Source organism: Eurytemora carolleeae, unplaced genomic scaffold, assembly GCF_000591075.1.
Source record: "Eurytemora carolleeae unplaced genomic scaffold, Eaff_2.0 scaffold55, whole genome shotgun sequence".
NCBI classification, from domain to species: Eukaryota; Metazoa; Arthropoda; class Copepoda; order Calanoida; family Temoridae; genus Eurytemora; species Eurytemora carolleeae.
The window spans coordinates 386,693-402,800 of record NW_019396158.1 but is presented as its reverse complement, the minus strand read 5'-3'; the positions used below and the strand labels follow the sequence as shown (position 1 = coordinate 402,800).

The following is a 16,108-nucleotide window of genomic DNA, read 5'->3' as shown; positions in this document are numbered from 1 at the left end:
CGGATGGACAAGATTATTATACTGTGTCAGATTTTCAAGTATAATCATTCTGTGTCAAGTTCTCAAGTTTATTATTCTGTGTCAGATTATTAAGTTTATTATTCCGTGTCAGATTTTCAAGATTATTATTCTGTGTCAGATTATCCAGTTTATTAATATGTGTCAGATTATCAAGATTCTATTTCTGTGTCAGATTATCAAGATTATTATTCTTTCATTCTTTGCGGGTAACCCTGAATAATCCCTCTCTCAGGTTTCTGCAAAAAATTCCTGTTATATTCTGAAAGATTTTTCAGAAGCTATCAAAGTTTCAAGATGATGATGATTTTATGGGAAATGGACAGCATAGATTGCATTTACTTGCGTAATTTTGTTCAATGTCTGCGCAAATTTAGATTTTAAAGGTTTGTGCAAATTTACTATTCAACATAAATGTGCAAGTTTTGTCCTAACAATTTGCGCAAATTTTGATTCAAGAAAACTTGCTGACACTACGGTGTATCAGGATAAACTAAAGAGCAGAATTGTTCCTTATGCATCTACGGGTAGAGTAAAGTGTGGTACGAACGTGTGCCATGGAAAAGTACATCTGTTCATCTTACAGTTTATCTCTACACTTGGAAAAATTAAAACTTTAATATAATTGAGAATTATCAGGAAAATATAAATATTTATTAAAAGAAATTGATGAAATTAGGTCATTAATAATAATTGTTATTTTACATATCGAAGAGTTAACTTCTTATTATGTGGGTAAGCGACAAAAGTATAGCCACTAACCAATAACCTGCTTGGAGAAATAAAATCTTGTTTTTCTAAGATTAGTAAAAATAGGCTTTGCTTAGAAAAAAAGGGCTGCATCTAAAGGAATTGAGTCTTTGCAACAATCTATTTGCAGCCAAATGTTGTAGATCTTAGAAATTTCAAACTAAGTATAAATTCTGTTAGATTAAAAATCTAAGTTGGAAATAGCAAAGGTCTACAAAATGTGCTCATTACAGTATTTACCATCAAGCTCTCTTCTTAAGATGTGGAATAACCTGCCTCTTGACTTAAAAAGAAGCAACTCTCTAAGTATATTTAAAAATAGACTACTAAATTCTCTTTTTGAAAAAAATAGGACAATGTGTTATAAACAGAATTGCTATTCATGTAAAACTAATTAGATATGTTTTAATATGCTTCGATATTTGTTGTGTACATGTCTGAAAATTACTTTAAACTCTAGTTATTCGAATTTATGTATAAACTATTTTGCATATGATAAATTCGCACCCTGATCTCTAATCGTTCTCCTTAAATCTATTTAATTGAAATATTTTGTTATTATTACTAACATTAGGTGGAAAGAATAATCAAAACAGCCAAGAGCTATTTTCCACCTAATTTCTTTATACTTGTACTGTTAATATAATCATTAATTTTGTGATTGTAAACTCTATCTGTATACAGATACATTTATTTTAGCAATAAACTTTATCTTATCTTAACTTATCTTACACCATCTGTTTGCAAAGATAAATGAATTAGAAAATTTGAGTTTGTTACAAAGACTCAAATTTAATTCCATTATCTTAAAAATATTCTGTTTGTCTTTCAAAATTCATGAAACTGAACGTAAACACGATGTATGCGTAAATATTAAATATCTAAAAACACAATGTACAGGGTTACCAACAAAGGATGTTACTTAAAAGACGACTGTACGGAATTTATTCATTCTTAGTCCTGCCATTCATTGTTCCCCGCAGCTTTTTACGTCTCATTATTTTCATCAAATTATTAAAAAAACAATGTTGAGACTAATGTCAAGGCATGCAAACAATGCCCCAAAGTATACCCTTTAATTGTCATATTTGGAGAGTTTATGGTCGTCAATAACGTCAAACCCTTTGTGGTTAACCCTGTACATAAAAAAATCAATCATTAATAATTGGCTACGAAAGTTTGGCTCACTCAATTGATAAAACAAAACGTTCATATTTGTAGATTAAAAATGTCATTGAATAAATGTAACCAGATCTATACTTCATGTTCATTTTTAAGGTTTAAAAATTGCCACAATTAAAAGACACCCTTTAGTTAATATTACTAATAAGAAATAACGAAAGCGTTAATTTTTCAAATACATAGAATAAATATCATAGACACAATCTATGATAAAATATCATAGACACAATCTATGATATTTATTTATCTCTGATTTCACATTTTTCCTAAATGTTCGAATATAGCACAGATTAAATTCTTCTATTCTTGGCATTATTATTCATCAAGGCAATCTGGCTGAAGAAACTCTTTATTCGGATAAAATTCAATTATTATTTAGGCAAAAAATGTTCATGCTTTGGAAATATGCATTATACCATATCACGATAGTCAACAGTCTACATGTAATATAACTGTTTATTATTGTATTATTTTAAATTTATTAATATTATTACATTAATATTATACATATATGTATATATATCTTTAAATAGTATTTTCAACTTTTTTCAGTTTAAATATACATTTTAGATATTTAAATACATATTTCTTCCAAGACAAAATGTTTCATGGGTCTAACCCAATCATCAGTTGGAATAAAACTGATACTGGAGCATTTTTACAATCTTAAATAAATCTTTTTTTATAATAAATTTTGACTTATAATGAACTTCATGAGACGTGAAACATTATGTTTAGTATAATTCTTCAAGAGATCTGAAACGATTTGTATTAATAAATATGGCTCTAATTATTGCTTTATAGTTATATATATATATATTCATTTATTGATATATATGTTTTTAACAGCTGTCTAAATGGCTGGACCACATTGGCTGATTTTTTAAGTGAACCCGTGCATTTTTTGTCGTCGTTATTTTTATGATTTAAAAAAAACGTATTCTCAAAACTTATCCACACAAAAGTAAGATTTTAAACGTCGACTTTGCGCTCAAACACAGAATTTACATATCTTTAAAAAGTTTTATATGTCTCAAATGAATCAAGAATTTGTCAACAACACTGCATACTCAGTTTCACTACCTTACATAGCCTTTCTCTCCCTTTAAGGATATCTCATTATAAAGTTTTCAGCTCAGGTAGTAAAATGAGTATGACCCCCCACCCCACCCCACCCCTCCACTAGTTGAAGTCTCCAACCTGCTCTACACGTAAACACACTTAACCCAGAAACAGCTGATCTCAGTTTAGAGTTTAAACTAAACAATAAACAGAGCAGAACTAATCCTCAGATATTATAATCTGTAATGTTAACAGTGTAGCAAGAACGGTTCCCTCTCTCCGTCTTCCGTTTTCAGATTTTAATTAATATGTCAGAACTTTGATGTTGTCATCCTTGGGATTAAGTTAACAATCAGGGATCGAGCACCGATCCTCAAAGTTAAAGTGTCCACATTGTATATCAAAATCAAGCGTTCAATATAGATTGTTTAGTCTTTGCGTTTTTCAGATATTCTTAAATATGATTCTGAGGTAGTTAACGTTAAGTTTATCAGTCTGGCCATCTTAATATTTAAAGTAATTTTTCATATAAATATTTATTAAAAGTACAGGGTTACCCACAAAGTATAAGACTTCGGAGACGACTGTACAGAATTCATGCAGACTTTTTCTCACTGTCTTGGTTGCCTGCAACTTAAAACATGTGTTTTTCTTTGTCAAATCATAAAGTAAATCATTGCAGGACTAAATTAAAGACAACATACAAAACTCAACCTTCAGATCGCTTTAAATTATGATTTTTATGTCATCATTTAGAGTATCCCATTCTTTTTGGGTAATCCGGCAATTTATTAAAGAGATGATTAAATTGCTTTCTCATACAAATGTGTCTTTTTAATTTGTAAACTGCGTTCTTAAATGACAAAGATATTAAATGTTAAGATAATTTTGGTGTTGAACATTAAATCGTAATATAAAAGAAACTATTTTTGTTGCTCAAAACTACTTGTCCAGGGTATTCTTCTGTATCGAGTATCCTGTGTCCTGCATCCTGTATCCTGTATCCTGGAGAATGTTGGGAAGAAGATTATGTTTATTTCTGCTCCTACTCCTGACTACACTGGAGATTATCGTATTCCAACAGTTGATATTCTCTCTAACAGCAGATATAGTACATCTACAGGATATACAGAATATACAGGTTAATCATGGGGGGGGGGGTGAAGACAGATAAAGATTGAAGTGGGAGGAGGAAGAAGAATGGAGAAGGAAGTTGGAGAAGGAAGGGTAGAAGAGTAGAGTAGGATTGAGTAGGATTTGGGGGAAGGAAGGGTAGAAGAGAAGAGTAGGATTTAGTAGGAAGTGGGAGAAGGAAGGGTAGAAGAGTAGAGTAGGATTGAGTAGGATGTGGGGGAAGGAAGGGTAGAAGAGAAGAGTAGGATTGAGTAGGATTGAGTAGGAAGTGGGAGAAGGAAGGCTAGAAGGAAGGGTAGAAGAGTAGAGTAGGATGTAGTATGAAGTGGGGGATAATGTATGAAATTGGAGAAAGATCGAGTAGGAAGTGGAAGAAGGATGGAATAGGAATTGGGAGAAGGATGGAATAGGAAGTGGGAGAAGGATGGAATAGGAAGTGGGAGAAGGATGGAATAGGAAGTGGGAAAAGGATGGAATAGGAAGTAGGAGAAGGATGGAATAGGAAGTGGGAGAAGGAAGGAATAGGAAGTGGGAAAAGGATGGAATAGGAAGTGGGAGAAGGAAGGAAAAGGAAGTAGGAAAAGTATGGAATAGGAAGTAGGATAAGGATGGAATATGAAGTGGGAGAAGGATGGAATAGGAAGTGGGAAAAGATGGAGTAGAAAGTGGGTAAAGTAAGGAATAGGAAGTGGGAGAAGTAAGGCTATAGCAAGTGGGAGAAGGATGGAAAAGGAAGTGGGAAAAGGATGGAATAGGAAGTAGGATAAGGATGAAATAGAAAGTGGGTAAAGGAAGGAATAGAAAGTGGGAGAAGGATGGCTATAGGAAGTGGGAGAAGGATGGAATATAAAATGTTAGAAAGAGTAAATAGGAAGTGGGAAATGAATTAGGTAGAAAAGGGGAAATGGGCTAGGTAGAAATGGGGGGAAAGAGGAAAGGAAAGTAAGGAGGGGCGAAAAGATTAGCAAATGGGAAAAAATTATTTTTAAACTGACTGTTGGAAATACAACAAATTTAAATCAATTTTTCGTTAAATGTTCTTGATATAGAAACAAATTTCAAAACATTTAATTAATTAATCGTTCTTATTCGATAATTTTCTTTTTTTCAGTTGGTTCATTCATTCTATTCTTATAATATATCTTGGTATAACTATTAACTAGTTCAAACAAGACATACAACCTTTCAACTGTCCACTTTTACTAGGTTAACCAAGTCAGGTATAGTACGAACTAGTTAAAGACTAGGGAGTAACAATGTATCTTGTAATCTTAAGATAAAGACATAATGCTGGTAATCCAAGTCAGCGTCTTAGGTCTCTTAGGTCATCTTCCTGTTACTGCCAAACGTATAGGGCGCTCACCCCCTTAGCTCAGCAGCGTCTCAGGACATAGGGTTACTTTTCTTTCTAACTTTTACTAACAAACATCAGAATTGGGTTCAGTTTATTTGCCAAAGTTTACTTTTACCCCTTCACTAAGATTTGACTTTGCAACCAAAATATTTCAAAAATTATTTTTCCCCAAAAAAAGTTTTCTTTGCAATTTACTTAACTGACCCTTACAGTTCTGATTACTATCTCTCTTAGTCTCTTAAACCTTTTAACGATCGTAGTCGAAAAAGCGTTCAAAAACGACTAAACAATATATTTTCTTGCATATTCAAAAATGCGTCTTTAAACTATTTTACTGATGCCCGGATATAATAATATCCTCTCGTTAATACAAAACTGGGCATGTGGTTCTTAAATCAAAAATAAAGTATGCACCGTTTTCTTTATTGGTGGACTTAAAATCAACGAATTTAAATTTTTTTTTGCTTTTAAAGTCTTTGCTCATTTGCTGAAATTTTCTTCAGGACAGAAAATTTCTTATTTCAAAAGTTTTGCTTTTACTCTTTCTGAGATTTTATATCTTAATCTTTTGAAAAATATGGTGCTTTAGTTTAAACAAATTCTTGATCTATTACTTTAGTTTAAACAAATTCTTGATCTATTACTTTAGTTTAAACAAATTCTTGATCTATTACTTTGCTTAGTCCACTTTAAGTTTCGAATTTAAAATAAAGCATGCACCGTTCTTCTTTATTTTTGGACTTTTACTTATTTGCTGAAATTTCTTCAGGACAGAAAATTTCTCATTATTCAACAGTTTTGGACTCACTTGAGATATGATCTCTTAACTTCTAAAAGTTGAAGTTTAATCTTTGCATGCCAGCTAATATCTTTCAAGTGTAAAAGTGGTCCTTAACTTGTTTAAAAACGATTCGCCGTTTTCTTTGATGCTGGACTTAGGTGCGAGAAAATCTTGAGCGCTTCGCTTCTCTTAAAGATTTTACAAACGGAACTTACGTAGCCTTAAGTAGTTCCTTTAAACTTGCTTTTCTTATTTGAACCTTTTAATATACATTATAGCCCTTTATAGTTCTTACACTTTCCTAGAACCGTCTTTTAATAAACAGTGTAGTGTAAACACTGCGCCAAGTCCGTTATTTTGCAACCTAAAATATTTTCTGTGGAAAACTAAATTAGTGTTGTGTATAACAAAACAATACAGATCCCTTATTTTGTGACTTACAGTTTTTTCAGACATTTTGTTTTAGGATCCCCAAAGAAGCACACGGATATCTGTAAAAACCTCGAAAACATCGGAAGATGACAAATTTCCCTCCGAGCCCAGGAACGAAGACGATATTCAGATATCTCATATTACAGCGCTCACCACATTCATCCTTACTCTGCTCTCTGCAGCAAATTTGAGCATTAGGTCAGCAACAGATTATTAAAGAGACTGTATGCCGATGTAATTTTTAAGTGACCCTCCATGCAAAAATATCAATGTTTTTGTTTCTTTAAATGTTTACTTTCATTTGTGGTTTCTCTGTGAAAGTCATTTGAGCATTTCTTGCCTATAAGAAGCAATGGAGAAACTCACAGAAATAAAAACTTTTTGGAACTGAAAAACGAAGGTATCTTCCACATTTTTGATCAAGGGTTTCAAGGGTACCGTTGTAAACCGGGCATTACCAAATTTGCATGGAGGGTCACATTGACTTTTTTTAAAGATTTGTCTAGTAATAGTCTCTTTTCTTTAAAATATTTATTCAACATTTTGAAAATTTTATCTAAACCATACACTGGGCAACTGACTTGAAATAGTCCAATGAAAATAAAACACAGCAATTAGAATAACTGAAAACGAGATTTATTTTGCCTTTTCTTCTCCTTTTTTAGAATTGTGAAGTTATTCCCACAATAACTATTTTTAGAGGTTTTAGAATATATTTCCTCCTCGACTTAAACACTGCATTTCTTTGTTACTTACTTACTTACTTATATTAAAACTTCAAGTATGATTCTGAAAACCTGGTTAGATAACAAAAAATGAATTAGATGTGATTTTAGTTATTTTTGTTAAGCAGACGTCTAGCTGCCTCTTGTTTCAAATTCTCCGTATATTTTTCAGTTTGCTTCATGGTTGTGGAATTACGTGTTTAAGACCGGGGACGCCATCTTGTGCAGGTGTCGTCTTCTTTCAGCTGTTAATAAAATGGTGGACGGTTCTAAAAGTCGTCTTTGCCCTCGGACTTTCTGTTCTTATCTTTACAAAAGACGTTCCTGTACCTGTTCTAGGCACTGCAACTTTTGCCGTACTTCTAGTCATATTTTCAGGTAAAACTCTGCGCCATTTTCTTAATTTGAATAATCAAACAGAACAAGACGCATAAAAGACTAAAGTAATAATTTTATAAATTCCAATGACCACGAAATGACAGTAAACTTTGATCCATTTCTATTAAAAAGATGATTTTTACCTATAAATATTTTTATGATTTGCATCATAACAACATCATATTAACCCCTGGGCGTCATGAGCCTCCGCTATGCAGACACCAGCCTCCTGGATTTGCTAGGAAAATCGAGCCTCCATAGTGCAGACCAAGCCTCCGCTATGCAGTAAACGAACCTCCACCATACTGCAGTACAGCTTTTTTAAAATCTTGGTTTGTATGTGTAACGTACAATTTTAACAATTTTTTTTGACGTAGTGGCATAAGAATTTTACTAAAGATTAGAGTTATTTATTGATTTTCATGATTAGAAACATGTATGGACTCATAAAGTGGATTTAAGATGTATGCTAAAACTTTAAACATTTCTTACGCAGAAAGGAAGATATTTATTTAGTTTGTTTAGTTGTAATCCTTGATTTAAGCAATACCTTTTTTTGAAAAATGTTAATATTTAAAAAAATTATACAAATTTTTAGATTTAATTTGAACTACAAAAAAGGTTATCGTTTAAATCTAAGATAATAAATTAAAAGATGAAATTCAATTTAATTAAAATTTTGTTCTCTAAATATTTTCCTTTTCATTTAAAAAATGTTTAAAGTTTTATATTGCACTTTATTAGCCATAATTAGGCACTATTTATGATAATTGATAAATACTTCTCATCTTTGAGACACCTCTCATGTATGTCGAAATATTTGAAAAAAAAATCTTTTATTTAAAATTAAAACACAAATTATAAAAACCTCCTGAATTTCACAGGCACATTTTGATGTTTTGCGCATGCTCATTTCTGCATAGCGGAGGCTCGGTCTGCCTAGCAAATCTGGGAGGCTCGTGTCTGCTCATGGCATCCGGGGGTTTCCTCCCTCTATACACACAAGATTGTCGTCTACCTATTCCACAATTCAGTGGGTCTCATTGTATCTTAAGTAAAATGAAGATTTTCCAAATAAAATTATTTCTATAGGATCTTATTTTAACTGTTTTTTTTTCCATTCATGATTCACAATTAAGTTTAATTAATAATTTTATAAAAGCTCTTAAGAAAATTAAAACCATTGCGTTTCTCTTCAAAGCAAAATTTTACGCATTTAGATAATATCTTTTAATGAACATAATATCTTTTAAGTTAATAATTTATCATACATTTTGAACCTTCGCTTGACACGATATTTTCTCATGGAATTCATTTTCAACAAAATGATTCGTCTTTAGATTCGATTAATTAAATATAATGCCATGGAAGGAAACATTTATGACGGTCGATATTCACTTTACCTGGATGAAATACAAAGAAAAAATTAAACAGATTCGTCATTTTTTCACACTCGATAAAGGGTTGACTATATATTCGCTCACAGTCCCTTTAACCGGAAGTAAAGACCAAATTCTTTTTCTTTTTGAAAACTGATTAGTTTCAATTATGGTTTTCTGAAAGCAAGGGGCACAAGAACACGAAGATGATGTCATAAATTATTACATACATACATTATTATTGATTTAATGTAAGGCTGATCTGCCTTAAAATTACAATGACAGTTCCTTTAAGCGGAGATAGAAAAATTTAACATTTTAATATTTTCAGTTTATGAAGTTGTTCACATACTCACCCAGACAAACCTTGTGGGTAGAATAGTGAAGAAATCTGAGAACAAAGACGACATTCTTTATCGTCCTGTTCAGTCGGAGGAGTTTTGAGCTTATACACATCTACTATTGTATCTTATGAATTTATTGATTTATTTATGGTAATAAAACATCTATTGGATTGGACACAAAGGTTAATTGAGACTTTAGAAAAAACTGTACTAAATGTCTTCTGTCTGATTCTCTGTAAACTTGTTTCTTTCCTTGACAAATCGTGAAATAAGCCATTACAAAACTATATTCAAGTTTAACCTTGCGATTGTCATATAATATGAGTTTCAAGTCGTCTTTACAGTCTTAACCTTTGTGGGTAACCTTGTCTAAAAGGTGGATACCTGTTTGAACTAATGTTCATTTGAGCTATTGTTCATTTTAACTATTGTTCATTTTTAACTATTGTTCACTTGAACTATTGTTCATTTGAACTATTGTTCATTTGAATTATTTTTCATTTGAACTATTGTTCATTTGAACTATTTTTAAATCAATCATTACTTGTTCGTTTGAACTATTCTATAAATTTAGTTTTGTTATAATTCATGAAGTTATAGGTCATACAATTAAGTTGATATGGTTTAATTAAACACAAAGAAATATTTCAAATGAACATAAAATAGTTCAAATAAAAATAAAAATAGTTCAAATGAACCAAAAAATAGTTCAAATAAAGTAGTTCTGTAATGAAGAAAGTTCAAATGAAAAAAAAAATAGTTCAAATATGAACAAAAAATGGTTTAAATGAACAAAAAATATTTATTTTGTATTATTTCAGGGTTAGGTTAGGTTATGACACTTTCTGGGCTGAGCGCTGCGGATAAGACATGCTAGGGGGCCGAGCGCTGCGAGTATGACCGGCTGGGGTCAGGGGGCCGATCGCTGCGGACACATGACCAAACTAATGTTTTGTTCATTTGAACTATAATATAATGTTAATAGTTCAAAGAAACAGTATTTTAAATGACAAGAAAATAGTTCAGATGATCACGATATAAACTCTTTCGAACTATTGTTTGTTTGAATTACTCATGAAGTACCACGTGCAGTAGTTCAAACGGGAGTAATTTAAACAGAATAGGATCTGTATAAAAGTAAGTTGACGAATTAATATTGTATTAGAAGGATAGCAGAGAAAGAAGGGTTTGTAACTGAAAGGATTGTATTAGAAGGATAGCAGAGAAAGAATGGTGTGTAACTGAAAGGATTCTATTAGAAGGATAGCAGAGAAGGGTGTGTAACTGAAAGGATTCTATTAGAAGGGTAGTAGAGAAAGAAGGGTGTGTAACTGAAAGGATTCTATTAGAAGGATAGCAGAGAAAGAAGGGCGAGTAACTGAAAGGATTCTATTAGAATGGCGTGTAACTGAAAGGATTGAGAGAAAAGGATGATGAAAGAAGACAAAGTGAATTACAGAAAGGATGATTATTGAGGAAGTAATAAATAATATATTGATTACAATCACTTGAGATTATAAGAGACAACCTCATTAATCTTAATCCCTTGCGTTGTAACGGTAAATATTGATTGTGTGAAAATTTGCTCAGATTTATTAGTTTTGCAAATTCTTAACAGTTAGCAAGTGGTTTTCAGATTCAACCAGTCATTAGGTAGATAATAGATATATCTTATGTAAAAGAAGTATCGTAATGTACTGTCTTGCTACAGGATATCCCACGAAAAATGACGGCAGCTAGATGACCTGAAATACATCTTTAATCTTTGAAATATCTTCGAAAAGCGTAACCACGCAAATAGATGATTTTGAAAGTCGACTTGCACTCAAACTCAGTATTTATGCATTATTAAAACGTCTTATATGTCGCTAATGAACCCTAAAAAATGTCTCCACAATACTGCATTCTCCGTTCAACTACCTTACATTGCCGGTCACTCCCTTTAAAGTTCAAAGACGGCGTTCAAGATTTTCAAAACAAAATTTAAAATTTAAATTAATTTAACTTTTTCATAAAAATATCTTCTTTTTTCATCTCTACTTCCATACCTTTATTTTGCTTGTCAGTTTGTCAGTCTGTTTTTGCTTGTTTACAATCATAATTATGTCAAAACGGCAGAACCGATTTTTTTAAGCTTTGGAAATACATCACTTAAAAAAGAATATCCACGAAATGTTTTGTTTTACAATTACGAAGATGGCGATGTTGCATTATTCTACAAATCTAAAACAACCACAATTGTTACAACAATATTTTTTATTTGTTCTAATTGAAACAATTAAATCAATAAATAAGACAAATATTATTTATTGGTTTGATAAATGAATTTGTATATTTATTTATTGCATTTTTTATCTAATTACTTTAAGAGTTGAAGCGTAAACGTAGATCTAGGAATTGGGAAAACAGAAAAAGTAATCATGCGATGAACAATGAACATGTCCTAAATTAAAAATACAAATGAAAAACAGTTAAATTCTTCATGCAATTATATTATAAAATATTATCAGCATTTATTTACAAATATTTTTGTAAGATATTTGTAAGAAAAGATTGAAGAGATTGTGGACGGTGATTAGCCAATAAAAGATTGACATTCCAAATTCACTATAAAAAATTATCTTACGCAATATTTAAAGGAACCTTTAATATTTCAAACTTTGACATTTAATCTATAGCAGAGTTCGTAGTTTGAAATTTCCAGGGTCTACGACAACAGGTTGCAAAAATGGAAGAATTACAAAATTAGAGTTTGTAGGGAATGATTTTAAACTTCCAGTTGACCTGTGACCATCTTATTTCAAGTAAAGCAACTTACACTTGTTAAAATGGTTGACGTCAAACAACGAAACTTATTAAAATCTTGAAATAATTATTTTGATGTAAAGTTTCCTGAGAGATTACTCGTGGTGTATAATTACATCAGACTTCCACGTGGCATCAGCGTGAACTAACATCTTATACACATGGTGACATCTTATATACAGGGTGACATCTTATATACAGGGTGACATATTATATACAGGGTGACTCACAATAGATATATGACTTTAATGACAACCTGCAACCCTTTAAATACAACCTTTTGAGGGTTACATTACGCGTTCTGTCGAAAATAAAGTTTTACTATGGCCAATTATAAAGTTTGGAAGTGATAGAAATAATTTAAAGGGAGTGTTCGTGAAAAATGAAAGGGGGTATAGGCTTAATGCGATAAAAAAGCGCTTTTGATCGCTACTAATCTTACTTCTATCTGTTGCGTCTATAAGGAGAAAATTGTTAAAGACGTCTCATACCGAATAACATGGCGACCATACAAATTGAGAAAATTTCAACATACGACTTAGACGGTAAAAAATCAATTTAATTTCAAACAAATCATTCAGATATTACAACCTATAGTCATCGATTATCTTTCTCCACATTTATATATAGTTGATTTTTCATAATATGTTCTAATGTTATGATCTGAGAGTTACTTATAAAAACGTTTATTCCTGTTTCGAGGATTTTTGGTAATAAAGACGACATTTTCATATTTTCCAGGAATGTTCGAAAACAAGTTGTAAGCTAAATATTATTTTAAAAAACAAAATCAAAATTAGTATACCCCCCTCTCATTTTTCGCGAACACTCCCTTTAAGAACTGCGGGAACCTTATATGTAAGAAAAAAAGCGGAATACAGTTCTACAGTCGTCTCTGAACTCTCATACTTTGTGGGTATCCCTGTAACTGAGCCAAAATTAGCGTACTGGGAGATGACTTGAAAGCAATGGCACAACAAGGATATTTTGAAGGAGGTGGAATTTTCTAATTTAAAAATTCTTTTGGATGAAAAAAGTTTGAAATATCAAAAAGTTTACACCATCAGGTTGCTTAGATAAAGGTATTAGAAAACTTGAATTTGTGGCAAATATTCAATTCCTTTACACATGTGGGAACCATGAAATTAAAAAAAATAGTCCATAAAGGCTCATACTTTGTGAGTAGCACTGCATCTTTAAAGACTTTAAAGACTTTTTTTAATATTTTATATTTATCTTATATATATATATATATATATATATATACTGCAAATTGAATGACTAAATGGTTGAATAAAAAAAACAATAAATACATGATGCAAAATATTTAGTTGTAAAAGTGTGATTAATGCAACCGAGAGTATTGAAGCGTGTTCGTTTAAGAATAAACTCATCCGCCGTAATGAAATGCATAATATATCGCGGCATTCTATATTCTCCGCGCTATTGCTTCTGTTCCCGTTCGGTGTAGAAAAAAGATGGAAGCCAATGGTGCGGAAACCAAAAGCTTACATAATTATTATCAAAAATAATAATATTCAATATATGAAAATAAATCTTGTTAGCGTGTTAACACATTATTACGCGCCTTTCTTTTTGTATGAATTAAAGATAATCAATATTTTTTTTTATTCTATAAACGCTTATATCCTCTTCATATCGTTTTAATATTATATTGAAAGGAACTGCCAAAAAATTCTGAATTTTAGTCCCTTTGAACCCCAATGTCGTAGACTCCTACTCCTACTCCTACTCCTACTCCTACTCCTACTCCTACTCCTACTCCTACTCCTACTCCTACTCCTACTCCTACTTCTACTCCTACTCCTATTCCAACTCCTACTCCTACTCCTACTCCTACTCCTACGCTAAATATCAATTAAAAGGAAGTAAAGTCTGCAATATATTTGAATAAACTATTAGAAATGTATGGAAATATACATTTTATTGATTTTATTCAGCTCTAAACATTTATGAATAAAATACACACAGGTTCATTGATTGTCTTCTCTATTCATATAAATTTAATTCAGTTTTGCAATAACCTTGATTTAAGCAATTGTAAACATGCACATATGATACAAAAATGTGGAAATATTCGGGAGTTAAATTCACAAATATCTCTTAATCCCTTTTTCTTCCCCAAAAATATTTATTTACTCTTTCTACATGTGTATCCAATTATTAGTGTAAACATCTTATATTGGAATCAAACATAAACGAAATATATGTGAGTTATGCAACAAATTTTAAGCATCAAACTAAGGTGAGAATCAGAAAACTCTGGAATAGGAAGACGACATTTGAGCAATAATCAAGTTTTGCCAGTAATTCATATGTCAAATGTTCATGAGACTATTTAAACTCGTAACTTAAGACTGAAAGTCGTCTTCCTATTCCAGAGTTTTCTGGTTCTCACTCTGTAAAAAAGGATTTTGACGTAGTGCTTTAGTATTTAGTAGATTAAGATGGGTGCCTAGTAAATAGAAACTATACTGATTATAATTCTTTACTTCACAAATTTTAAATGATTTTACAACATAAATAAGATATAAGCTAAAAAAATCAAACAAAGCGGGAAAAAGCCAAATACTTGATTTCTGTCATATGCGTGACTTTATTGCATTATAAATTGTATACACTATCTATATTCATATTTTTTTATATATATTTAATTAATTTTTTCTATGTTTTCGTACAAGGTACGAATAGTTCTTAATTACTCTTAATTACTCTTTTAAAAATGGAAAACATGGAGAAAAAATATTGTTTATTATGCTTAAAAGAATATTATAAACATATGTATTCATAATTGTTCAAATTTTATAATTATAAAAGATAATCATTATAATCAAGTATTTAAACGTTTTAAATATCATACCTTTATAAGAAAACATTCTTCTATATATAGACTTTGCCTGTCTGGGTGTCTGTTCTTTTGTTTCCAATAAACGTTCGAACGGTTAAACTGATTGGGCCCAAACTTGTTTTGGCAACTCACATGTCCCCAAGGAAGGAAGTTTTAGGAAATTCGAGAAGTTTTTCCCAGCAAAAAAATTCTTTCTCTTATTATTTTTTAAATAGGAGAATATTATTCCAAAAGTAAAATATTTCCAAAATTACTTTTCCAATAAATCACTTGCCAATTACAAAATTCTAAGCGACATTATAAGAAAGAATTGTAATTCCACAATTTTTAGCCATCACGGAAATAGTGTACATTGATAGCATTGATTGCTTAAAATATTACCTTGGAATTTAAACATAAAAAGTCAAATTCATACGACATTACTGGTACAACCTTGTGACCTCGAAGCTTCTCTGGCTCTAGAGCTAGAAAATTTACTAAAACAATATTAGAAATTTAAAATAATTTTGTTCGTATTTATAGCTCTTTTAGAAGCGTAGTTTACAACATTTAAGATTTCAATGTTTTTAAGTGAAACTTACTTTAGTCTAACGTGACTATACAGTGTACACAGGAAGCCGTAGTGCATTTAAATTTCCGAGCCAGGTCAACCTTTCCGGTCCCAGTTTGTACTGTATCGCCAGGACATTGGGTAAATAAAGAAGACACTAAACAGGACTAGCCGGTGCAACAAGGTCTAACTTTAGGTTGAATTTACTTTTACTAAAGGGTCAGAGGTGCGTGTGTACTTTGTATCATTTATTGATTGTAAATTAAAGATTATTTATGAAGAAGGAGGAACTAATTTTAAGATTACAAATTATTTATCAATTAAAGTTGATGAAGGAAGAATTCA

The 16,108-nt window shown here is 31.2% G+C and overlaps 1 protein-coding gene across 2 annotated transcripts; it reads left to right on the top strand.

Moving 5' to 3' along the window:
* Positions 1-3,439: 3,439 nt before the first annotated feature.
* On the top strand, positions 3,440-9,714 carry LOC111696734 (uncharacterized). 2 transcript variants are annotated; one of them, XM_023466451.1, is made up of 5 exons: positions 3,440-3,528; positions 3,967-4,153; positions 6,748-6,911; positions 7,611-7,816; positions 9,527-9,714. In XM_023466451.1, the coding sequence occupies exons 2-5, from the start codon at positions 4,025-4,027 to the stop codon at positions 9,637-9,639; spliced, it is 612 nt and encodes a 203-aa protein (XP_023322219.1). In that variant the 5' UTR covers positions 3,440-3,528; positions 3,967-4,024; the 3' UTR covers positions 9,640-9,714. The 2 variants fall into 2 exon arrangements, with proteins under 2 accessions (XP_023322219.1, XP_023322218.1); XM_023466450.1 differs by having other exon boundaries at positions 3,458-3,483.
* The last annotated feature ends 6,394 nt before the right edge of the window (positions 9,715-16,108 follow it).